Source organism: Balearica regulorum, chromosome Z, assembly GCF_011004875.1.
Source record: "Balearica regulorum gibbericeps isolate bBalReg1 chromosome Z, bBalReg1.pri, whole genome shotgun sequence".
Lineage (NCBI taxonomy): Eukaryota > Metazoa > Chordata > Aves > Gruiformes > Gruidae > Balearica > Balearica regulorum.
The window spans coordinates 83,494,669-83,520,507 of NC_046220.1; the positions used below are offsets into that span (position 1 = coordinate 83,494,669).

A 25,839-nucleotide genomic window follows, 5' to 3' on the forward strand; every position below is an offset into this window, starting at 1 on the left:
AAAGAGTTTCCCATTCATTCATCACGATGATTTTTCTTAACAAGAACAAGGATGGCTCATTAACACAAAACTATATTTTCAATAAGGTTAATACTCCAGCAATGTATAATTACAATCCAGTAATTTAACACTCAAGAGCACTGTAAAACAACTGTAAAGGACTTTGTTTATTACAGTTTGCAAATGGACCAGAAAAGCTATTTACCATCATTACAAAGTTGGTTCATATTGGGGGATTTAGCGCATAGGAAAAGCACCGCATACTACAGAATTAAATTTCATTTTACAGCTCTGCTAACCAACTGTGTAAAAACTGGAATCTGTCCCCATGGCTTGTAAAGGATTTTTTTTCCATAACATTAAAAAGAAACAAAAAAACCCCCAATCATAGTGAAATTTTGCAACTGTAGCATTAATAGGACCCTGCTGAGGTCTAATTTCAAAAATTCAGTCTCGAAAGCATTTAACACCAGATTTTTGTTTCTGTACCATTCTTTTTAATAACAGCATCTAATTAAAACATCTGTAAAATGCTGACAGTTTTAATTTTATGTAGAATTTGAAAAACAAAAGTCAGGATCTGTTCTAATGAGAGGAAAGATATCAACAGTAGTTATTATTAAACTGGTGATATTTTAATTTAAAAGTCACTTCTAAATGTGCCTAATCTCTACCTTTAAATTAGAGCAGAGCAGAGACATACTCAGTGAATCACTACAGGCTGACTAAGGCTCTGTTAGTCTTCGATGTTTATTTACTTGAGCATTTCCAGTGGTTTTTTTTTTTTCAGTTTAGCTTATTCAGCAGAAGAACATGACACTTTCCAGACAGGGCTTTTCATCAGTTATTTCTTGAAAACTGAAAATAAACAGAACTCTTCCCTGTGGCATTTGGGAAAGCAGGTGTGTTGGTTGTAGCAGTTCTGTCTCACCTGCTGGGTATTCATTTGCAGTCCCTCATCACATCCCCATGGAACTACTACAGGAAAGGGGCTGTGCCTGGGCTCACACCAATCCTCTGCCCTTTCACAACTCGAGTGGAAGGAGCTCACGGCTAGGTTTATAATGCAATGCATGCATTGATCCTGTGAATTTAATTTTTGAAGCAAGAGTAAAGGAAATTACATGAAACAGATGTTTCTTCAAACTAACTATTCCCTTTCTCATAGCAGACGCTCTAGGATATGTTCCACTGCCTCTGGGAAATTCTCACAGGTTAAGTAAGGAGCCGGATTGATTTTGTCTTCATCTGCTGGTCGGTATTTACCTGTAACACATTAACAAAAAGATACCCAAATGAGCTCAGTAAATGTATCTTTTTTTTCCCCCATGAACATTACAGCCACCTCAGATCATTAACAACCACACACAGTAGGAGGAATGCCCACCTGAGGTTCTTCTGCAACAAACACTTCCCTGAACAAACTTTACTGAAGATTCTGCCCCTCTGCTCCACTCTTGTGAGACCCCCCTGCAGTACTGCGTCCAGGTCTGGGGGCCCCAGGACAAGAAAGACATCGAGCTGTTGGAGCGAGTCCAGAGGAGGCCACAGAGATGATGCGAGGGCTGGAGCACCTCTGCTATGAGGACAGGCTGAGAGAGTTGGGGTTGTTCAGCCTGGAGAAGAGAAGGCTCCAGGGAGACCTGATAGCACCTTCCAGTCCCTGCAGGGGCTCCAGGAAAGCTGGAGAGGGACTGGTGACAAGGGCAGGGAGTGACATGACAAGGGGGAATGGCCTGAAGCTGCAGGAGGGGAGATGGAGATATGTGAGGCAGAAGTTCTTCCCTATGAGGGTGGTGAGGCCCTGGCACAGGTTGCCCAGAGAGGTTGTGGAGGCCCCATCCCTGGCACTGTTGAAGGCCAGGTTGGATGGGGCTTTGGGCAACCTGGGCTAGTGGAGGGTGTCCCTGCCCATGGCAGGGGGGTGGAACTAGATGGGCTTTGAGGTCCCTTCCCACCCAAACCATTCTGTGATTCCATGATTCCTCCAGGGGCAGCTCTGGCTCAACATTAGTGTTACTGATGCACTGTTTTCACTCTGCTGCACTGGCACTGTTCTTTCACTGACTGTTCAGGTGATCACATTGTGGGTTCTTGAAATCATAATGTTAGCATCTTCTGGCTTTTGTGAGGAAGAGTAGGATTGTTTGCTGACATTTTTGACATAATGGACTGGGTGAGCTGCCACCTCAGAAAGACCTTTCCCAGTCTATGGTACCATCAATAACATTGATAATACTTGTCAGACCCTTAAGGTTCCACTGAAGCAAAATTACTTTTATAATTACCAGCGTAATTATTAAGGAATGGCATCAGAGTTTCTGAATTATCAGAGATTATATTGAGATTGCTGATTTTGGCAATCTCAGATGTCACAGTAACAGTTCTCTCTGTTTTTTGGTTAGCGCTCGGGATTTTACAGTCATTAGAACAAGAAATCCACACCTACAACATCACCCGCCCCCATCTATTACTTCCTATCATCCTGCTATCAGTTCAGGGTCTGTGCTCTAGCCCTGTCACTGAAACATTAAATATAAAGGCCTATCCTGACTTAATTGCAATCTATTGCTTGCTAGGCTGCCATGCTGCAGCTGGGGGACATTTATCTGCTGACTTCACCCCAAAATTAATGAGATGATGCACCCGGGGTGTCCCAGCAGCCAGAGAGAATGGTGAGAGAACAAACCAGGAATGTCAGGCCTCTACAAATCACCAGGGCTAGATGCAGGGCTCAGAGGGCAAGATCACTGAACACACCACTGCCTCCCAAAATGACTGATCCATCGAGTACGTACCGGTCCTGACCAAAATCCCACGCATGCCCGCATTCTGGGCGCCCCCAACGTCATCCCTGCAGTCCTGGAACAGAACAGGGGATCAGCTGGTTAGTCATCATAGACGGAATTTGTTAACAAGTTTTCTTCATTCAATTCAAATTCATTTACAAGCAGACTGCACATCACTAACCAGCCACTTACTTAAAAGCAGCTACAGCGAGTCAAATCCTGTAGCAGCCTGTTAAACAAACTGTCACAGAAATACTTTTACTACGTGCTTTTTGCCTGACCAAATAATGAGATCCCATCATGCAGGAATGGGTGACTTTAGAAAGGACCTCAGAGACATGGCAAAGCACTTCTTCTCAACAGACTGCATAGGATGGTTAGGGCTTCTCTAGTACCCACTGAAGTAAGAGAACTAACCCCATGGACTACACATTAAATCCTGCAAGTTTTGATGGTTCAATTTTCACCCCTTGTTTAATCACAGCACTTTGCAAAAGATCAGTTCACGGCACTTGGGAGGCACAACACGCAGCGGACATGAGCACTACGTTAACAGGCAGGTGACAAGGTACTTGGTCCACGCGTACATCACCGATCATGACGGCCTCCTCAGGGGCACAGCCAGCCTCGCGCAGAGCTTCCAGGAAGAAGGTTTTCTCTGGCTTTCCCACCACTATTGCTTTGGTATCTGTTGCGTATTCCAGCCCGGTTACAAAAGGTCCGGGTCCCAGAGCCAAGCCATCTTTTTTCTTGAAATATCTGGCTTTATGTATAGCTATAAGAGGAGCACCATCCAAAATCAACCTAAAGAATGAAGAAGAAAGCACAAAAATTATATTAAAGAAACAATATTTACAGCTGAAGGCCTCAACTGGCTTTTAAGTTGATGACAAAACTCCCACTGACTTTCATGATGCCCCAAATTATAATGCAAGCTGGCATTCATTTGGATAGTTAAATAAAGTTCCGTCCTGTCTTTTCCCCAGCTAGCAAAACAAATCTCTCAAATAAAGAATTTATTATCCTGAGGATTTTAACAGGTAACTATTTTTAAATCCTGCCTATATCTCCAATGTCATTAGGTCCACCACTCTAAGCAGCCTCACTTTTCACCACGCCAAACATCCTAACATTAAAACCCATCTGATTTCTCCACGCAAATATTTTAAAATACACTGATCACAGGTAGTGGCTGTAGGTAGCAGTTTGATGGCCACAGACTTAATCTCCTCGCCTGGACTGAGAACACAGCCATGCTTTCGGGCTGCTACTGCCAGGAAATCTGCAGCCCAGCAGCTCTTGGGGCTGCTGGTATCACTGGTAATAGCCAAACAGCTATGTGTATCCATCAGTGATAAGTGTTCAGTGGAATCCCAGGTAGAAGGTGAATCATTTTACCTTAACTTTATACTTTAATGTTGGAGCAATTACAATAAAATATTACATGAAAAGCACAAAGATGTTAGGCACATTCATGTCCCACCAAATTCCCCAAGTGACAGCCCTATTATTACCGAGACTTTTAGAAACAAAATTGGATTTGGGCTCCTTGCTATTGGGAACCAAAAATTTCAAGTGGAAGACAGTTGTGTTGGTTTTGCGTGGCAAGGTTTTGGTAGCGGGGGGTGGGGGGTGGGGTCTACAGGGGTGGCTTCTGTGAGAAGCTGCTAGAAGCTTCCCCTGTGTCTGATAGAGCCAATGCCAGCCGGCTCCAAGACGGACCCACTGCTGGCCAAGGCCAAGCCAATCAGTGCCTCTGTGATAACATATTTAAGAAGGAAAAAAAACCAGTTAGGGAGAGCTTTTGCAGCCAGAGAGAGGAGTGAGAAGATGTAAGAAACTCTGCAGACACCCAGGTCAGTGCAGAAGGAGGGGCAGGAGGTGCTCCAGGCACCAGAGCAGAGATCCCCCTGCAGCCCGTGGTGAAGACCATGGTGAGGCAGGCTGTCCCCCTGCAGCCCATGGAGGAAGGATGAGGGGGTGTAGAGATTCCACCTGCAGCCCGTGGAGGACCCCACGCTGGAGCAGGTGGAGGCACCTGAAGGAGGCTGTGACCCCGTGGGAAGCCCACGCTGGAGCAGGCTCCTGGCAGGACCTGTGGCCCCATGGAGAGAGGAGCCCAGGCTGGAGCAGGTTTGCTGGCAGGACTTGTGACCCCGTGGGGGACCCACGCTGGAGCAGTTTGCTCCTGAAGGTCTGCACCCCGTGGAGGAGACTCACGTTGGAGAAGGTCGTGAAGGACTGTAGCCCGTGAGAGGGACCCCACGCTGGAGAAGTTAATGAAGGACTGTCTCCTGTGAGAGGGACTCCAGGCTGGAGCAGGGGAACAATTAAGAGGAGTCCTCCCCCTGAGAAGAAGAAGCGGCAGAGACACCGTGTGATGAACTGACCGTAACCCCCATTCCCCGTCCCCCTGTGCCACTGAGGAGGGATGGACGTTGAAGCCGGGAGTGAAGTTGGGCCCGGGAAGATGGGAGGGATGGGGGGAGGTGTTTTAAGGTTTGATTTTATTTCTCATTCCTATACTCCGTTTTGCTTGGTAATAAATTAGATGAATTCCCTCTCTAAGCTCAGTCTGTTTTGCCCATGACGACAATTAGTGAGTGATCTCTCCCTGTCCTTATCTTGACCCACAAGCTTTTTGTTATACCTTTTCTCCCCTGTCTAGAGAAGGAGGGGAGTGACAGAGCGGCTCTGGTGGGCACCTGGCCCCCAGCCAGGGTCAACCCACCACAAAGCAACAAGTCAGCAGATTCCTAACACTTCTGAGTACAGTGAAAGGCTCACAGGATAAGGGTCATAATGCACGGTATGGTGGCATTACAGAAGGGCCTTGGCTGGAAGCCTCAGGAAGTGAGTGCAGCGGTCTGACAGACTGGGAACTGCTCCCTGCCCAAAGCTGAGATCCCCCCACCTTCCACGGGCCCATTTCTGCCCCAGCACACCAGCGTGCACCCTCCTCGGGGTTCTGCAGACACCATCTCTGCCTACCAGCTGACTTACCTGTTAAAAACCTGCACAGAACAAGGGATTGTCTGGAGTGGGTGGAAAAATGTAAGCAAAGTAATTAAGAAACTGAAGTTGCTCCGCCAATCTCAGTCAGCACCTCCTTAGCCTTGCTACCCTGTCACCCTGGTCAATTCACTTCATGTCTGCTTCAGGGCTCTCGTCTAACGCTTGCCTTGTAAAACCCTCGTGTCAGGGAGCGTGTCTCGTTAGCACACACAGTGCCTGAACAGTGGATCCATGACAGCAAAGTAATAAACAGGAGTTTACGAGGGCTGGCTTTCACAGAATCTGGACCTAACTGTTGATCCTTTCGTTACCTGCCTGGTAGTTTTTCCTTACAGCAGACGCAGCAGCTACCTGTCCCGCAGCAAAGGGAAGCCAGTGCAGCTGCTGTGCTAGAGAAATCCTCCGGGTACTACCAAGCACAGCAACGTTATTGCAGTTCTCTCCCTCCCAAGCCTCAGTTTCAGTGCAACAAAAGCCCTCCAGACAGCATCTATAAAAGCTGAGGTAACGACTGCCAAACGCTTCCTGTTCGATTTTACAGCACCTTTCTCAGGTACTGCAGGCAACTCCAGTCTCTACCCCAACAGGTAGGAATGTAACTAGCAAAGCTGGGGGACAGAAGGAAAACGTTGGCCATTATCTTGCAAGCAGAAAGGATTTATTTTCCCCTTAACCCTACCGGATTTATGAAAAAAAAAAAGCCTTTAAGAAAACAAACAAAATCTTGGTTTGCCCCTTCACTGCCTTTCTGGAGCTCTGCTGTGGCTCTGCTCAAAGAGGCTGCCTTAGATGAGCTGTATGCTCCTTGGAGGATGTCTGCTCCTTCCCACATGCTTTGCAGAGCAGCCTGGGTACCCTGAGCAATACATAAATGATAATATTTCATTTCACTTAATTATCACAAAACACTGCTATTGAATCAATGCATTCCAAAGCAAGATCAACAAGAAGAGAGCTGGCATGTGTATCTGTGAGCAGCCAGATATGTTCACGATGGGAGGATGCCTCTAGGATACAGAAGAATTTAATTTGACAGCAGCAGCACAACCACTTACATTCGGCAGTTTGCAGGAAGGATCTCATCTGAGAGAATTCTTTTAAATGTGGCATCAAAATCCCATGTATACAAAAAGAGAAATTTAGTCTCAGTCATTTCAAATGGTGCCTAGAGAATGGCCTTACTCTGTGTATCTCATTTTGGGACTCATTTTGGGTTAGATTTACCTAACCTAATGTTGGATATCAACTCAGTAGTTGCCTACCAGGTAATTAGTCAGCCTGGGCTCTTCACAGTCAGAGGAGAGGAAAAAGCACTTCTAGGGCACAGTTCAACTGTCCTATTTTAAGTACTACTAGGGGAAAAATCAATGATGCCTTACAAGTACCTCCTCTCTCCCTCAGGAGCCTAGGTCACCAGCTCAGCTACAGGCATCAGCACTGTAGATATCTGCATTTAATCAGATTCACCTTAAAGTTTTGCTATGAGCAATGCAAATCCCAAGTGATTTAATTATCTGAGCAGTAAAGGACAAGGAATACGGACATAGCATAAGGCTCGAGAAGAAGAGAGTGTGGCCGGTAGTTAGCATTCCCATCAGATCAAACAAAACTGACACCAGCAGAACAGCTTACCCTCAATAGAGGATTGGGGCAAAAACCCAGAACAAGTCAGTGAGATGTTAAAGATCAGACACAGCCCATCCCAGGGCCTCTGCCCAGCCTGAAATACAGGACCAGGAAAACACTGAGCAAATCAGGACAGATTCTCAAAGGATGACAGAGAAGTCAGCCAAGCAGCCAGAAGAGGCAAGGTGAGCTGAAGGACTCAGCCTTACTCAGTGCTCAGCCACACCACCCAGACAGCTCTGGATACAGGATGCTCAGGCAGCATGCACTCCATGCCACCTCCCTGAATACATGTCTCTCTTGGGCAGCAAGGCCACACCATGCCCAGTGCCCACTGCAGGGGACTGGACTTGGGCCTTCAGCACCTTCCTTCCATCGCTAGAGCAAGTGTCCAATTCTGTGTTTAATGGAAAAAAGCCCAAATCCAGCCTGGGACAACGTCGCCCACCTCCACAGGGCCTGTTCTGCAAGCTTCCCTGGGCACCCTGGCCTGGGGAAGCCTGGGGCCCTCAGGACTCTGAATGTGATCACTGGTTTCTTAAGTGTCCAGGTCTCCAGCCCGAGGCAGCTAATGACTATCATTCAATGGCTAATATATTCATGACAGAAATATCAATAAAATTATATAAGCATGGGAATACATGATGGGTTAAGTTCATGCAGTTGTGAAATTAGAGTCCACTCATGAGTGCGCTGTAGAACTCTTAAAATCAATGCCATTGGCAACATGCATTAATGAGGATACCAGAGAATCAGTTTGGGTCAATACATGTTCTTATGACATAGAATTGGCATGCAGATAAGGACAACACTGGCTTCCTACTACAAGGAGCCTCCATAAGATACTGGTGAGCAGTAATTGATACTCCCTCTTCAGATTTAGTGGTTATAAAGACAGATTAAGGTGCTTGAGCTCAGTTTTTTTCCAATTCCAAGGTGAAAAACTGTGTGGTAGCCATCATCCCGTGAGCAAAGAGTGGAAATGACTCATCACATGTAGCACGGCAGGGAGTTAACCAGTGTTACCAGATGTCCTCTTGAGCCCTGAGATAGCACTGAAAGTTGGTTACCAGCTGCTGGCAGGGGTTAGCGCTCCCGCAACTGGGATGAGCTGTGCCGGTGGGTGCTCCTCCTCTGTTAGAAGACCAGGCTGATCACCTTGGCCACAACCACTGCTGAAGGACAGATGGCTCAGAGAGCTCCCAACGAAACGAAACGGAGGCCCAGCAGGCTCTGTTGGGGAGCAGGGTAAGGGGTAAGCTCAGACGACCCCTTTCTGTGCCCTTTACCACAGACAAAAGGCACGTCACCGGGGCTAAACTCAGCAACCAGCTCATGTTCAAAGCATCTTCAAGCTTTTTTCAAGTTAAAATTGAGAGTGCTGTGCTGAGCTACAACTAGAGAGAAGGACGCATGGCAACGCACCTCTGCACACACTATTGAGTCTTTGCTCCTGGACAGTCACAGGTAAATTTTATCTGATTTTACCTGAGTGCTGGCCACTCCTGAACACAAGATGCTTCAGAAGAAATTGCTAGAAATCCTACACTAGATACACAATAATCTGCCCTAAATACTGGAGTTCCTTCCCTGTAATATTTGATATCTGAAGGCTGAGGTTTGAATGTAGGAGCCATCTCCTGAATACTTCCCAACATCCTTGTTTCTGTGTATTTCTTCTTGAAGCATTGTTATCTTTTTCACCTTAATGACAACCGTGACTGAAATCTACGAAAACCAGGGCTGGACTGCCTGAAGGTTCATGGTTAAGGTCCCAAATTCACCAAGGTTAGTGGCCCTCTTGTAACCGATGTGTTTAACTTTAGCTATGGTGATGGGATAGGTAGCGTATAGTCTTTGTAACCGGGGTGATGGGATCAAGGAGATGAGATTATTAGCAATAGTAAGGTAATGGCCGAATGGTTGTGTTATTAGTAACCAGTCTTGCTGCTATGGTCCCTGTACAGCCCCAACCTAACAGGTAAACAATAAAAACATTTTAAGAATGAGAACCTGAGAGCTTGGTGGTACCATGGAGCTGATAAATTGTGTAGGTGGTACATGAGCCAAGTAATATTTCATTTTCTGTCAAAATCATGTCCTTTGAGTGAACTTTGTTCATTATAATCTAATTATAATACCAAAACACATCTCCATTCTAAAAGCTACCTGCCTCCAAGGTACGACCACCCCTCACTGGGCATGCTCTCTGAATTTATTTAAGTCTATACCTTCAAAAGCAAAGTAAGAAATCATAAGGAAGTAACTATGCAACTATGTGATGTAATTGTAACTTTGTGTGTTTTGAGAACATAAATATGTATATGCTTGTAGGCTAGGTGTGCATGTTAGGAGAGATCCCCCATGCACCCAGCGCTGAATAAACCAATGTTGGCTCTCTAAACTGCATTCCTGTTTGGAAAGTTTTTATTGCCGTTTGAGCAGTAACACTCTCAGACACAGGGGAAGACACCATAATTACACTATGTAACTTTGATATTGCTACCACCTTCCTCTTCCCATACGAGAAAGATTTCCTCGTGTATGTGGAGGTACAGAGCCCAGCACAAGACAGCCAATACTCAAAAGGCCACAAGGAGGGGCCGACTTACTGAAACGCTCTGTTCATCATTTCGTAGTGAAAGCGCTCAGGAGCCAGTCCTACCACCACTGCATTGGGGTCATCAGTGGCTATCCCTGGAAAATCAGAACATGACTCTGAGCAAACAGAATTTTATTCATACTTAGCAGTACACAGTCAACAAGTGCAATTAATCACTTCACAGCAAAAATGAGCATTTTCTGACACAGACACATCACATATAGACTAGTTTTATGTCTTTTAGAAATGTGGAAAGCATTTGTGGAAAAGGTGTTGATCTATCCAGACTCTGCCATTCTTCACAATGAACACAACTGTGCAGTTGGACAGTGTTAAGAGTGACTGTTGAATAGCAATTCTCTCACTGCCTCCATAGAAATGCAGATCACACAAACCACTTTTTTTAACTGAATGACTTTGTGTTATCTGAGAATCTCTTTCTACATAAATTCATCTTTGCAGTGTGTCCACTGAAGAACAATGAAGCTGGTGAAGGGTCTAGACAGCAAGTTGTAGGAGGAGTGGCTGAGGGAACTGGGGTTGTTTAGCCTGGAGAAAAGGAGCCTGAGGGGAGACCTGATCACTCCCTACAACTACCTGAAAGGAGGGGGTAGCCAGGTGGGGGTTGGTCTCGTCTCCCAGGTAACAAGTGATGAGACAAGAGGAAATGGTCTGAGGTTGTGCCAGGGGAGGTTCAGATTGGGTATTAGGAAAAATTTCTTCACCAAAAGAGTTGTCAGTCACAGGAACAGGCTGCCCAGGGAAGTGGTGGAGTCACCATCCCTGGAGGTATTTAAAAGATGCGTAGATGTGGTGCTTAGGCACATGGCAGTGCTAGGTTAATGGTTGAACTCAATGATCTTACGGGTCCTTTCCAACCTAAATGATTCTATGATTCTATGACCTGCTTTGTAAGACAGTAAAGCAGGAAGACTAGTGAATTTCACCCAGTTTTTCTATTACCTCTAGTCACAGAAAACTCCACTTAGGGTATAAAGCCTGACTGTTGTTCTGCGTATCACTCTGGTTATGATGGCAACAATGGTATTGCAGCATGACCTAGAAGCTGTTGCACTAGATTAGTTTTGGCTCTTCTGGAAGGTCTTTTTTTTTAAATGTGGATTAGTCCCCGTGAGAACAGCTTGCACCTCCTTTGTCCTGGACTGCTCTGGAGGAGCATGACTGTTTTTACATGGCAGTGCCACCTCTGAACAGAACCAGCAATAGAAGCGAAGTAGCATCTAAAGACGCTACAGAGAGGTTTGTTTATGACAGGTTAAGTTATTAGCTGCATCCCCCACTTGCTGGGGTTTTTGTTCCACCCTCACAAAGCATATCCTCTACACCTTTACTGGGAGCTCCTGGGTCCGGCTGCATCATTGCAGCCTGCTGGCTGATGTCTCCTGCCCCATGTCCTGCAGTTAGCTCAGACAGCAAAACATACTCTCAGAGATGCCATGTGGATTTGTGACACCATCCAAAACATCTGGGTCCTTTAACTACGAATGGATTACATTCATCCATCTGTGACCAACTTTATAGAGAGATTAGCCAAGAATAGTACAACAGCAGCCGTTAACAGGAATTTAAAGCATTTTCCATTGTACTTAAATGTTTCAACAGCAGCACTGTGAGAATGAAAGCCAAATCGCTTGCAGCAAAAAGAAACAAAACAACCCATCCCAGATCCAAGCAACACAGAAAATGCCACCAATGTATCCTGCTGATACCTCTATCTTTGCCATCTTTTACAAAATTCGCATCAGCTACTGTAAAACTGATGGAAAGATCCCAAATATACGGAGATTAAAGTGATTTAACCACCTTCAGTGAAGTAGCTGCTGCCTCTGCTGTTTCTGACCCAAGAAAGCCTTCCTGAGAACACAAATACAGAATATTGCTGGGAGCGAATTTCTCTGGATACAATGTTAGGTAGAACAGATTATCAGGTTTCATTGCTCTCAGAGCCCACAGAGGCTTTTCTCCTGAACACTTATCTTTCTGAAGTTTACTGACTAGGCTACGGCACTAAAATTTAACAGAAAACATCTAGCTCCTAGCAAGAGTGGAACCTACAATTTACACAGCCATAAGGATTTCAGTTCATAAGGCAAGGGGCAGGGAGCAGTGGTAAGCCATCCAGACTCTTGCTGCCTTGACTTTAAATGAAAGACTGAATATACAATATACAGTTTTTACTTCTGCGTATGTTAAAAACCTGAGTACCTTCACTACTCTTAAAGCAACGTGATGAAGTCAAAGAGTAACCATCCTAGCTTCAGGGATCTGCCAGACATGTCCAAATTAGAATATATCATCGTCTGCTCCCCTTAATTATGAGGGAAGGAAATGGGAACATTTGAAAATAAAGAAAGTTTTAACCAGGTCTTTAGAGATGAGAATCTAGAGAAGGCAGGGCGATGAACCTTCTGTCAGCAATTAAGGTATCAAAGTACATGGAGTGAGACCTAGATGTTCAATATAAGCTAAGTAAAAATAACTACCTGGAGATTTTACATTTAATAATAATCTATTACGAAAGAAATACCCTGCTGCATGTGCCTACACACTGGCTTTTCAGCTCTCTGCGAGCAAAACCACTGTAGAATAGCTGAGGGAAACCTGATTTCCAACAAACTGACACATTTTTGCTATAAAACAAATCAGCACTGGTAGGTACAATAAATCTCCAATGATCTAGTGATCATTTTTTCCACTGGAAATTAATAAAAAGTATTGAGTTTTACCCAAATTCCTGACTATTTAAACGTTTTTTTAGCTGCCATTTCCACTATTCCTCAAGAAGCTATGACTTCAGACTGTTTCATGTTAATTTAAAAAGAAGAAAGGACCTTTATGACTCTGGAGAGTTCCACATTTCAGGCTTCATCATATATACGATTGTCATTCTACAAAACAGAGCATGCTATGTTTCCTTAGTTGCTCAGTAACTTCCCCCATGATGTTCTCCAACCACCTCACCTGTGAAATCAGGCAGGGCCTTATCGTCCACCAGCAGCAAAGGCCGCACCTGCTTTTGCTCCAAAAGATTTCTGGCTGCTGTCAGAGACGTGAAGATCTCGTTTTCTGCAATGTCAAATCCCAGTTTCGTCAGCCTCTCCAGCAGGTCTCTCTTGCACTCCTTCGTTGTGTTCGTCACAAATCGAATGGTAACTGGAGCACTGCGCAGCCTGAGGGATGAAGAGCAAAGGCAAATTGGCCGCAGCATCCTTCTATGTACACGCTCATACATCTCTTCGGGACTGAAAAGGGACCGTTTGTCTAAAGGCTGCAGATGAAAAGACTGTATACATCCCAGAGTACTGGTGCCGCACAAGAACCATGAGGTTGTTAAGTTCTGTGGACTGGAGGGCAATATGAAACAGATGGCAAGAATCACAGCTTCCAGAACAAGACCAAGTCTCCCCTGCTTCGCTTCTACCAGGAAAAGTTTGGGGGAAAATGGTGATTCCAAACTCCATCTTCATAATAGTAACAAACACATCTATGATCAACAGTAACAAGTTTGAAAAGCCTTCTGATTCTAACTAAATGATAAATAAACCAGCCCTATATTCTGGATCAACAGCATCCTGAATCAAAATAAATATACAAAAGAACCTTGTTGCTAAATTAATATATTGAACTCCATAGGCCAGGTGAAGTTGACAGCAGCTGTGGTTCATTCAGAGATGCATGATGCTCTAGGAGCCCATGTTACCTGTGTGACGATTTTATGTCAGCTTTTGCAGCCATTTCTCCCTTTACTGAGGAACACCGATATCACATAAAACCACATTATTGCCCTACACTGACAGTACATGCTACCAAACAATCAAATAATTTTAAGTGACAATTTCAACAGCGCTCCCTTTAATTATTCCCCCACTATCACTTTCTCTGTCGCTATAGAAACAAACACTGGCATCACAACTGCATGGAGAACATCAGAATAAAGTTGGTCAATGCTGCAGACTTGCTTGCACCTGCCACTTCTTTCTCTTATTTGTCAGATACACTGACTCTTCACAAGTATGAACTGGTAAAAAAGTCCCCTGGTTGCTAATAAAATAATTTATTTTTTTTTCCTATGGACCTCAATACTGAGAAGTAACACTAAAAACTGAATCTATCCATTTGTTCCCTAAGCAAGTTGCATGCCAAGCATTTCAGCTTCTCTTTAGGAAGGACAATGACATGGATTAGCAGAAAAGAGCATGAAAAAATAATTTTTTTTCAAACCTCTAAGCAAAAAGACCTGGCTGATCTTGGCAGTGAAATGACATCTGCTCTCCGTGTCTGTGATCGCAGGCTGAAGCTGACAAACAGCAACAGGCACTCTCTGCATCTTATCCCTTCTCTCACCCGCTCCCTTGCCAAAGCCAGTACAGGGCCTACGTGAGTATGGCTTGGTAGGAATCAAGCAGAAGACAAAAGGAGAATCCATGGCTTTAGAAAACAGTTTGTCTTCTGATTCTACAAAAGCCATTTCTTCTGTCCAGTCTGCTGCCTGGAGGTTTGGAGGTGAGCAGCAGACAGGACAGATACTGCGCTCTTTTTGACAATATCACCACTTTTATATATATATATATAGATAGATATTCAAGAATGCTGACTCTCATCTAGCACAAGTTCTCTCTGCAGCATGAAATACCAAGTAGACAAGGGCCAGTGAATGAAAGGGTGATGAATGAGTACCCAATGCTTTAGCAGCTTTTACTGCCTTGCAATTTTACATCTTTAGTAGGTAATTATTTTCACAGAACTAATTGTGAAAAGAAATGCAGAGTTTCCTAATCCCTCTGTGAACTTTTCCTCTAAGCAACAGCCTAGCTTTAAAAAAATCTAAGCAGCCAATACAACTCCAGTAAACACGTCTCATCCTTAATTCAACCCTATTCCTCTCCCCTGATTAATTCTTACTGTCCCAGCATCTTAAGCTGGCCTCCCTCACTCATCCTGATAACATATATCACTTTGTGGTTTTCTTCATCTACTGCAAGATGTCTTCTCCAGGAAAAGAGTGTCATAACACAGTATGAAGATCCCTGGGGTTGCATACCCTATTTTGCCACTAAACTGGCCAGATTAAGTCATTTTACTATGTCTCAATGTCTTTAGGCACCCTTTCATCAGATGAGAAAGAGGTACTTAACTGTCCTGTTTAGTAATGAGTTGAAATGCCTACAAAAGATGGGCTGTATTATCAAATGCTTCTCAAACTGAAAAAACCACTGAGGTCGTTTACCTAGCAGAAAGAAACTTTCAAAATAATAAAGCAAAGCCTTGGCTGAAAGACCAAATGAAACAAGAACTCTGCAAAGGATGCCTTGCTCACTAGGCCAAGTCTCTCTGTCATTCCGCTTTTGCTCACCACAGACGTAAGGGCTCAGTCAGGTTCCTGTAGTCAAACAAACCACCGAGGAACAGCTCAGCCGAAGTGACTCTGGTGTACATGGGGTAATCCACATTAACTTAACTACTTTCCACTTTGGTTAAGGCTGCATTCCCATATGAATTAGCTGAAACATTCTGAAAATATTAAGTCTTTTTCTATCTAGAAAAGACTTGGATAAGACCAAGAGAGCAACTTAGGAAAGCTGTGGAGGCTCAGGTAATACATGGCAACTTTTCAATATCTAGACCCTTTGCTGATTTCTCTTGGTATTAATACAGCTACAAATAAAAGGAGAATTTGGCCGTGTATTTGCTTATCCATGACAACATAAAAAGGCAGAAGCTTCAGGCCTGTTTACTTAAAGAAGCATCTTGGTGCAAACAGCACTGACATAACCTATCAGAGGAAATCGAAAAAGGTAGCTTGCCTTTTAAGAGCTTCCTGCGCGCCTGGCACAGCTGAGTCTTCAATGTGAAGTGTGCCGCTGAGATCCACCAAGACAGCTTTCAGCGCACGCCGAGCTGCCATCCTTCCTTCCCCAGGGACAGGGCAAATAAATGAAACAACAAAAAACTGGTTAGCAGACAATGGATAATAAAAATAAGGAACTCAGTTAAGCGCCTCATTTGTGCCAAGCCCGGTATTACTCAGAACATTACTCGCAGTATTAAATAGCCCCCTTTAGACAGAGATATAAAAGGCAGTGTTTAAAAAAAATACATAATTGATGGGGTGGTATTTTCCCAAAGACTCTATATATGGAAATCAGGTGCTATTTGTTTTTTAAGTGCCTTTATTTGTGCGCGTCAAAAAAGTCTCTAAACAAGTAAGACTGTTGGAAAGAGGATCATTAGGTCTGGTACTGCTGGTTCAAAACCTCAGCAAGCACATTTCAGCAAGTCCCACCGACACCAATGGCGCTGTTCAAGTGAAAATAAATACAATACTGCTAAGCGATGATACAGTGCTCTGACTATAAAGCTCAAAATGCTTTGCAGAAGTGGAAACTGTTAGGTTTTTTTTTTAAGTGAGATCTACGATGATCCAGCCCACAACACAATTCAGGTGCCCTATTCACACCAACAGATACAGGAGACTCAGCCCAAAACAGAAGACAGCATTCAAAGGGAAAAGGCACTTGTGTGTGAGAGATCACACACAAGTCATCTGGCTAAAAAGCTGTTTTCAGAAATTAGGACTTCTTATGTGTGCTGCATTTTGCACCACAAGCAAGTCCGCTAAGCTATTTCTTAGCAAATGTCCAACACAGAAGCTTTTCTCTTGTTTGTTAGACAATAACAACTATCTTATCTGTCATCACTAGCAAATCATCACAATTTTATATTCAGCTGTTTTGCTTACAGACAGAACATGTAACGTGTATGTACTTTTAAAAAACAGAGTGGTCAACACCATGATTAAAACCTGCCTTAATGAATTTAATTTTCTATCAGGACAGTTTTATCTTTGCAGGCAGTTTTATCAATGATCAAGATCATGTGAACTTGATGTCTGAGGCACAAGACACAGGCACAGAAAACTCTGAGATCCCACTTTCATCATTCCTGCTGGTTCCCTGCAATAAGAAAAAAAAAAAAAAAACCCAAACATTTTATAGTATGTCTGTTGCTACACAGGCCAAGGTTAATGTCTATGATACAAAGTTGATAACAGAACTCCTAAGGGACCTTCATCAATTGCATGGGAAAAGAGGGCACCAGGTTTCTAAAGACAACTTCTCTGAGTAAAATATTTATTGCAGACAAAGTGCCTGAACAGAATGGAATTTGCATGACTCCACATTATCTCCACGACAAAAAACCCCCTCTCTTCCCTCAGGCACTTCAACTCTGGCACAGGGAATTTTGAGTGCTAAGAGAGATTAAAAAGAGGACTGAAGAAGGTGCTATTATATAAATTCTCTAGCCAAAGACACATGACTGCAGAGCAACTGCAGCATGCCTGCATGGATAGCACAGCTAAGGACAGGGATAGAGTACCCTAGTTTAACAGAAATAGGATTTTTTTTTTTTATTCCTCTTTTACCCTAGATCTCTGTTGGTTCTCCTATTCACAGCGCATTTATTCAGGCAGCATGGAAGTTATTTGCAGAGCCAGTTTTTCAGCATAGCCTAATTTTAAGTATAAAGATGATGGCCTAGCAAAAAAGTCCTAAAAAACTTCGGTACCTCAGTTTTCATAATTGCAGCCCAACACATCAGGGGAACCTCACCTTTGTGCTGGCATTACAGCTACAGCAATGGGATGAAACCATATGATAATTCAGGCTGGTCAGGACATGAGGGACCATCCAGTTCAACTCCCACCTGGTCTTTGGTGGTCTAAGGGGCCAACATGCCATATAGCAACACAACAAGATGCTCACAATCTAAGGCAAAAGAGGCTTTATTCCCTTGCAGGAAAGCTTGTAACGGCACAGATGTGTTGGGGCCATGGAGGGGCTGCTCTCCACGGCTGAGGTGCCCCGCACTGCCCGCACAGCTCCAGCCTCCCCTGGCCCTTGTTCCTCTTCTCCCCCAGACCCCACCAGTGGGCCACCCCACAGGGCCTGGGCAGTGCCACCAGCAAAGGCCAGGCCTTTCCCTCAAACAAGGGCACAAACCAGGCAGCAAAGCTGGAGCCTCCAAAACCACTGGCGAGCCCCAGAACAAGGCAGCAGATCGGCCCAGGCCCGGGTCTGGCTGCGCTGAGGGGAGCGGGGCTCCAGGGCGACCCAACCAGCCCCACGGAGAGCCCACACAGCCTCCCCTGTGGGCCTGCCATAGCCCCCTGAGGAACAGGGGCTCTGAGTGTCTCCCTGCTCGCTGGGGAGCGCCGGGGCCGGTCCCCAGCCCCACAACCCCTTCGAGGACGTATGCCTTCCCCCACCCTCACCATAACGGAAAGGGCATGAGGACGCAACTACCCTTCCCACCCCCAGACAAGGAGATGGTACAGCCTCTTTCCGCCAGTTTACAATGGACAGGTGGGCTGGTCCATTCTCTGGAGGGGGACCCTCCGAGCTCCGTGGGCTCCCCCTTCCCGTAACACTGATGGTTCCGCCCGCCCGTTCGCGCGCACAGAACGCGGACGGGCCCACTCGGACAAGAGGGGAGAGCAGCTTGGCTGCGGCGCTCCCTCCCCGAGACTAACCTGCCTCCAGCCGCCCCGCCACCGCCCCTGCGGACTGCCCGCCACCGCGCCGCCCCGCTCCGAGAGGCCCTTTCGGAGCCGAGGCTGCCCGGCCGAGCGCCGGTGTCCGCCTGCCGCCAGTACGGCAGCCACAGCAGCTACCAGGCGCGGAACCGCGGCAGAGCTCAGCCCTCAAGGGCAGGCGTCCCCGGCTGGCTTCCGGCAGTCGCCGACAGGCAGCGCGGCGGGCAGCCCGCAGCGGCCCTGAGGAGCAAAGGGCGCGCGGCGCCTCAGCGAGGAGCGCGGGAATATCCGCGAGCCCCGGGCTCCTCCGCGGCGGCGGCGGGTGGGTGCTGCGGTCAGGGGCTGCTCCGTGAGGGGCTGCTCCGTGAGGGGGAACAGCCGCCACATCGTCTTCTGGGGGATGCGGCCCCTGTGCCCTTACCGGCTGAAACCGCCCGGCGGGTATTTACAGACTGGTGCGGGTTGGAAGGGACCTCTGGAGATCACCTAGTCCAACCCCTCTGCTAGAGCAGGATCACCCAGAGCAGGTGGCACAGGATGGCGTCCAGGGGGGTTTGGAATCTCTCCAGAGAAGGAGACTCCACAACCGCTCTGGGCAGCCTGTCCCAGGGCTCGATCACCCTCAGTGAAGTTTTTCCTCATGTTCAGGTGGAACTTCCTGTGTTCCAGTTTGTGCCCGTTGCCCCTTGTCCTGTCACTGGGCTCCAACTGGACAGTCTTGTGGATATTTTGAAGATCACCTTACAGCTGCTGTGCTGGAAACAAGTGAGGACTGTGCTTCACTTCTGACAGTAGCAAGCCCCAGTCTGTGGAGACCACTCTAGCTGTGATGGCAGTGGAGCAGGCCGTGCTCATCTGCAGGAGAAGCAGCATACAGGAAATGCAGGTAGATGCGATTGCTTTTCAAGCTATGGCAGTTAGCATTTCCTAAGAAATGAGGGCACATAAATAAGTTAGGATACACACAGTCTTATATTCTGATGGTATATAATATAGTACAGTTCTAAATTCAAAACATTGCAACCTGAGGTGAGATGTCAAGGACAATCAAAGTGAGTTTGAGATTAATTTATTTGTTTACAAACCTATTACCTTCCTACTTTCCCCTTAGCCTTCAAAACAAAACCTTTAACAGTATAGTATACAGAAATCATCCCTTATTCCTGTCTGTATTTGCACTAAAGACTCTGTGAAGCATCCCATAAGCTTTGTTTTCACCACACAGCCACCCACGACTGGTACCAGCACACTGCTGCGGAAGCATCTTCTGTTTACAAATCCTTACTGGAAATGAGCCAGTTACTCTACACTGGGAAGTCTTAGTCCTCATCCTGATCTGTAAAACATTCTGGTTATTGTCACTTCTGTGCCAGGCACGGTAATACTCTTCATGGACGTGGTGACTCCTGGATCATAGGCTACTTTGCATGCAGAGCTCTCTGCCAGGTGGAAAGTTTTTTTTTTTTTTTGCATATTCCCTGTTGAAGAACCTGAGCCCCTACCAGGTTTGAGGTGCTTCACCTCGATCTGTTTGCTGGCTGCCTTTTTGCCCTCTTCCCTGATTACCTGGGAGACCTGACCTTCAGCTGCTGCCCCACTTTGAATCACTATTTTGCATCTGCCAGGTAAAACACGTCCCAGTTTTGTCTGAAATACAGGATTCCTAGTGCACAGATCCACTGCTGTTTTTTACGGCATGCACCTAATTGGTTTTGACGTGATCTGCCCATGTGCCGTAACCCATGCATTGAAACTTCAGCCTTTCTGAAAAGACAGGAAGATGGGGGAAATTGCTTCTCACCTGTTTTTCAAGCCGTTGCTTGTAATCTTTAGTACTGGCTTTTTAGTAAGAACTAGTGTTTCAATAGTCAATATATCCAAAAAGGAAACGATACTCAAGCTGTGCTTCAAATCATTCAAGTACTCCAATCCACTGCATCAGCAATGGAAACATCTACTACTGCTTGTTTACAAAAATTTTACAAAACCACAAAAAGGCCTGCGTACCTTCCATGTTTTATCTGTTCCACATGCATCCTGCCCGGTTTCTGTAAAAGACAGATATATGAAAATAACTGATCCAGACTGTGCCCTCATCACCCCTGAATTACAAAAAGATTTATTATAAAGAAATACTTTATAGCAGATCTACCTACTTTAGAATTTAAAGGCTAGCATGATCCTGTTCTGCCTCAGGCCAATGTTACCATGGCTCATTAGGTTTGCTACATAAACCAAAATACAGCTTCATAGCAGAAGTGCCACAGGGATGAGGAAAAAAAAAAGTATTTTGTGTAAGAACAGTAACTGGTGTCTGGAACAGGATGAAGCTGAGTTTTGAGATATTGCCACTGTACACAGATATAGAGCAAGTTATGAGAGTCCTTAACTTAGAAATTCAGAATTTATTTACAAGATTTCACTAAAAAAAAAAAAAGAAACAACATAAAACTCTCCTCCTGGATATACTCTACTCTGCAAAACACTGCAATTGAAGATCATTAAATTCATTTACACATTTTCCAGATTTATCTTTGTATACAACAGCGTATGCTTTAGTCATCGAGACATCAGAAGAAGAGATGATAAACTAAGTTGTTTTAAAATAATGAAACTGCCACATTTCCTTTGGTCTTCCCTCTTTCAAAATAAGCTAAAACACTTCAGCAGAAGATACATAAGAATTCTAAATTGGTACATGAGAATCAGCTTTCTTCAATTCAGACTGGATACATAACATCAGACCTAACCCAGCAGTCTTAACTGAGACAAGATCTGTACCAAAGCAATTAGCAATTGCAACAGAACTGCAAGATCATACTCATAGTTTCAATTTCAATAAGCTGTTAATTTAACAAAGGAAGACGGAGGGTGGGGGAAGAAGCAGCAGTAATAGAAGAGGCTGCAAATTTGCTGGGTTTTAACAAAGAATTGCATTTGAAAAGGGCACGGTATTCCCCTCCCACATTACCCAAGAAGTTCAGAATACAAATGGTTCCCCACTTCCAACACACTAATCACCATGCACAAGTTTAACACGCATTTAAAAAAGTATAATAATCCTTGACAGAACAGTAACAAATGCTAATCACTAATGTCACCTGCTAGCCTAACTTAACACAGTTGCCCAGCTTTAGGTACAGCTTTTTTTAGATTTTTGCATAGCAATTGCACCTATTTTCAATTTGCTTCACCATCAGCATGAAACATTCTCGATTTGAAAAGACAAACACCAAGAGAAAAATCCTGTTCTCAATCAAACCAGGACAATTCGATTTCCAATGTGAACTGATTTAGGACTTCACCCATCTAGTTTTGTTTCCCTCTATCACAACTGTACTTCGATAATTTGTAACACGTTTGTAGAGCCTAATTCATATTCTCTTAAATACTACTGTGGTAGTAATCAAAATAAAAAAACACACTTTGTTTTTCTTAATTTAAAAATAACTTGGGAAGTGTACTGAAGGAAATTAATCCCTGAGTAACGAGACATTTAAAAACTGCATCCTACTGACAATCATTTAATATGTTACGACGCTATTAACAGGCAGCAACAGAACTTGTCATAGTCCGATATATTTGCAGCATTGTTGCATTGATCCCAGTATCTTGTTTAATGAAACCGCAAGTGAACATTAGGAAATAGGATAAATAGAAATAGTGTCTTTATTATTTTAAGTTGAATGTCAAATTGACAGCTAAACCGTGCTGGATCCCAGAAAACTCAAGAGCAGTGATGGTTAGCAACTTGCTTCTTTGGATGTCCAAAAGATTTCGCAACAGGTATCTTCAACCAAACAACAGGAGGAGAATGATTGTAATGGAGTTCACCGCTATTAATGGCACTGCAGAGAAAGAAGAAGAGTTAGTTGTGAAAATCTTCTTTTCCACATCACAAAGTGACAGAACTTCACATTATCTTGGGAGACTATCTTTTAAGGAGCAAAATCGATCAAAACTTAAAAAATACACTTAATTTTCCTATGCATCAATCAGGATTAGTGGAAGGAGCCAGGATCAAAGCCTAGGATACTAAAAATTAGTAGGAAGCAACAGCATAAATATTTTTCTACGGCCCATCATGTTTTAAACTTTAACCCAAACAATCCTTTCTCCAAATGAAACTAAGCCATCTCAGAGTCAGTTTCTACCCTTGGCTTTACTATGATTTGGAAAAAATGTCAGTTTTTACTCTGTGGTGAGCAAGACAGGTACAATTTGTTAATTCCTGCGTATCATCACCTATAAAAGGAATTTTTGGTCTGCTTTATAGTGAAAAACTATTAGTAACTTACAAATGAAAGTCTATTCTTTTCCCCCCATCCTTTGAGGCACATAAACCTTTAAGAACCATAGGAATTACATTTCCCTCACCAGGTACTTCAGATAAAATTAAATTTAGCCAAGGTGAAGTTAATTGCACACTGCAATTGATCACTGAGCTTCCCACCCCCCAGCTCCCAAACTCCGAGGAAGCACAAGAGGCAGCAGCACCGCAAACCAGCGTCAGGGAATGTTTTACGTGCCATCAAACTTAGGGCACACGTGCTGCGTGCTGGGACCTGAACCCTCCTGCACAGAGCCCACGCATGAAGGAAGGAACCCAAAGGAAGGATAGATCAGAAATGACAAGCAGAAATAGCAGCTGTTTGGTAAAAGTAAAAATATTGATGTTACCACATTAAAGCACAGAAACAAAACTTTACAGACAATAATGTTTAAACAAAAGATCGTCACCTTACCTCTCATAACGGTTCGTACAGATCGAATAAGGTTCGTTAGCTGTGCTTTAATTCCTGGTTCCTCTCCAAATCCTCCAATCCCTTGATCGCTTCCCCAGCCAACTGTGTCACATAAAAACAGCCAGACGTGTTAGAAAACAAACCCCAAAACCAGGCAACAAATGCTATCAGCAATATTATCACTAACATTCGAAAGCAAAACTACAAACCAATTCGCTTTCTTTCAAGATCAGATTTTAAAACAATATACTGAAAACTTAAACCTTTTAATGAACGTGATAGTAATGACAGATCAATGTTTCCTTACCTTTAAAAATTAAAATACACTACTATTCCATGCATGCCAGAGAAACAAATGAGTTTATTCAGGCTTCGAAAAAATACCCGCCAAAATAAAAACAAACCAACTACGACTTGTTCACAGTCCTTTACCAGAAGATAAAATAGCAAATAATTGTTGGGTATGAAGTGATGCTTCAGCACTGAGAAATGAGCTGCGCAACAGAAAACGGTCAGCACCGATTCCAAATTGGGATGACAATTTTTGTAACTGCTATTAAAGAAAAAAATTACTTGGGAACTTTTCTGAGAGCAATAGAAGTGCTCAAGATTTACAAAACCCTTCAAGGGAAAAACCCTTCCCTACCCACTGTGGGGTCCCATGGACTTTGGGGTCCTGCCGGTCACAGCCCTGACCCGTTTGGGGATGAGCAGGGAGCGGCGGTCGGTATTCACAACAGCTTCCGAGTCATTTTTTCCCCTTCCTTGTCTCCCTCGCTCCACGGGCACGGGGCTGGGGGGCAGCAGGAGAGCCCTCTGCCTCACCAGCTTTGCCAGCTGCTGCTTCCCACTCGGATGAGCCTGGAGTTATTCCCAAGTCTCCAACAAGTGGCTTGACCCATCAGGAAAGCAGAAGAAAACCCCAAACCCGGACCGAGCAGGTGCCTCGCAGTGAATCCTACCAGACAACAGGATAAAAGGATAATTATCTGCACTCCTGCCAAAAATCCTAGCTCAGCCTGACTTGGATTCTCCAGATAGCAAACTGGGAAACCTTAAATCGTTGGCAATTTTTTTCTGGGGCTTTACAGATCTTTGTATCAGTGTCTTTTCTGTGTTTTGTGGGGCTTTGTTTTCCTTTAAAGGACAAGGATGCCCAACCTTGGAGATCTTTCTTCAGTACCGCTGAAATGTGAGCGTGAGTGTGCAAAGACTGAGAAGTGCTAATTCATCCAAAAAAAAAAAAAAACCACCCCAAACCCCACAACGAGATGAAGGAAACCATCTCACACCATCACAACGTCCTGACGTGCACAAACAGAGACAAAACAGTAGGAATGCACAGTGGGGAAAAAAAAAAAAAAGAAAATTATGGGGGGGGAGGGAAGAAACATAGCACCACCAACCACACCGCCAGGAAATTCAACTTGAAGACGGAACCGCCCAGCGATCCCTCGCATGCTGAGACTCCACACCGGCAAGGGAAGGCAGCGGGGGGGGTGCACTGGCAGCACCGGCTCCCACACAGCCCCCCGGGTCCGGAGGGGCCTCCGCGACACCGGGCAGCCCTCCCGCACCCGCGGAACCCTCTACGAGAGCCGGGCGGCCACGGCCGCGTACCGCCAGCCGGGCTACGGCCGGTTGCTCCCTTCAGGAGGCCCCGCCGGGCCGAGGTGTGGGGACGGAGGGGAAGGCGTCGCCGCGTCCGGGCCTGGCCCGGTTTTCCCGTTCCCCGCGTCCGGTCGGTCGCTGACGACTCACCGTGTCGGAGGAAGCGCTCCTCGTGCAGCACGGCGACGGCGTTGACGATGAGGAGCGCGGCCTGCAGCAGCGAGTACAGCGTGAACGCCATGACCCGCCGCCGCCGCGATGCGCCGCCGGGCCGGGAGCCGGCGCCCGAGCGGGACGTGGCGGGGCCGGGGAAGAGGCGGGGCCGCGGGCGGGGCCTGCAGGCAGGCGCGGCGCTGGGTGCCGTGTGTGTCGTGTGTCCGTCCCCCCCCACCCGGGGGTGTGTGTGTCCCCCCCCCGACCCGTGTGATCTTGCACGGGGGTGGGCTCACGCGTGACGGCGCACCCCACGGCACACGTGGCGTGTTTACCCCCGGGAAGCTCTGTTTGTCGCTTAGCGAGCGGCCTTTTGTTTCGGTCCGGGTTCCACGCAGGAGGAAGGTGCACCCTTACCTCTCCGCGTGGAGAATTTTACTGTTGCATCTTCCAAATAGTGGGAGCTGGCAGGGAAACATCATCCCGGTGTGGGGCTGCAAGGTAGCCCTCATGGACATCGCTTACTAATAACCTAACATTCGTAGGATCGGTCAAAAACATAAAAGATTTTGTACGCGAAAATATGAGGGGTCATACTTAATTTTATGGACAATATCTGGGGTTTTTTTCTCATGTATCTTTTCAGTATATATTGGCTTACATTTTTGTCCTAGCAGGAAATCAGCTCAGATCCTAACTGTTGTTTATCCAAAATGTAACGACTGTGGAAGCCAAGATTTGTAG

The 25,839-nt window shown here is 45.3% G+C and overlaps 2 protein-coding genes across 3 annotated transcripts; both read right to left on the reverse strand.

Moving 5' to 3' along the window:
* Window positions 1-136: 136 nt before the first annotated feature.
* HDHD2 (haloacid dehalogenase like hydrolase domain containing 2) lies at window positions 137-18,647 on the reverse strand. 2 transcript variants are annotated; one of them, XM_075741329.1, is made up of 7 exons: window positions 18,584-18,647; window positions 15,858-15,959; window positions 13,015-13,223; window positions 10,043-10,127; window positions 3,377-3,593; window positions 2,799-2,862; window positions 137-1,266 (listed from the first exon to the last, which is right to left on the reverse strand). In XM_075741329.1, the coding sequence occupies exons 2-7, from the start codon at window positions 15,956-15,958 to the stop codon at window positions 1,163-1,165; spliced, it is 780 nt and encodes a 259-aa protein (XP_075597444.1). In that variant the 5' UTR covers window position 15,959; window positions 18,584-18,647; the 3' UTR covers window positions 137-1,162. The 2 variants fall into 2 exon arrangements, with proteins under 2 accessions (XP_075597444.1, XP_075597443.1); XM_075741328.1 differs by having other exon boundaries at window positions 15,858-15,963; window positions 18,584-18,641.
* Window positions 18,648-20,971: 2,324 nt separating this feature from the next.
* Window positions 20,972-25,259, reverse strand: IER3IP1 (immediate early response 3 interacting protein 1). The gene is made up of 3 exons (XM_075741330.1): window positions 25,093-25,259; window positions 23,332-23,433; window positions 20,972-22,434 (listed from the first exon to the last, which is right to left on the reverse strand). The coding sequence occupies exons 1-3, from the start codon at window positions 25,181-25,183 to the stop codon at window positions 22,379-22,381; spliced, it is 249 nt and encodes an 82-aa protein (XP_075597445.1). The 5' UTR covers window positions 25,184-25,259; the 3' UTR covers window positions 20,972-22,378.
* Between the last annotated feature and the right edge of the window lie 580 nt (window positions 25,260-25,839).

What these genes read in the sequence shown, in the direction of transcription:
- HDHD2 (XM_075741329.1), bottom strand. Translation starts at nt 15,958, where the DNA reads ATGGCAGCTCGGCGTGCGCTGAAAGCTGTCTTGGTGGATCTCAGCGGC. An exon ending in ATGATGAACAGAGCGTTTCA is followed by an intron (nt 3,594 to 10,042) that starts GTAAGTCGGCCC and finishes TTCATTCTTTAG; the next exon opens with GTTGATTTTGGATGGTGCTC. An exon ending in AGGCCGTCATGATCGGTGAT is followed by an intron (nt 2,863 to 3,376) that starts GTACGCGTGGAC and finishes GTTCTGTTCCAG; the next exon opens with GACTGCAGGGATGACGTTGG.
- IER3IP1 (XM_075741330.1), bottom strand. Translation starts at nt 25,183, where the DNA reads ATGGCGTTCACGCTGTACTCGCTGCTGCAGGCCGCGCTCCTCATCGTC. An exon ending in GGAGCGCTTCCTCCGACACG is followed by an intron (nt 23,434 to 25,092) that starts GTGAGTCGTCAG and finishes TATGTGACACAG; the next exon opens with TTGGCTGGGGAAGCGATCAA. An exon ending in TGTACGAACCGTTATGAGAG is followed by an intron (nt 22,435 to 23,331) that starts GTAAGGTGACGA and finishes CTTTCTCTGCAG; the next exon opens with TGCCATTAATAGCGGTGAAC.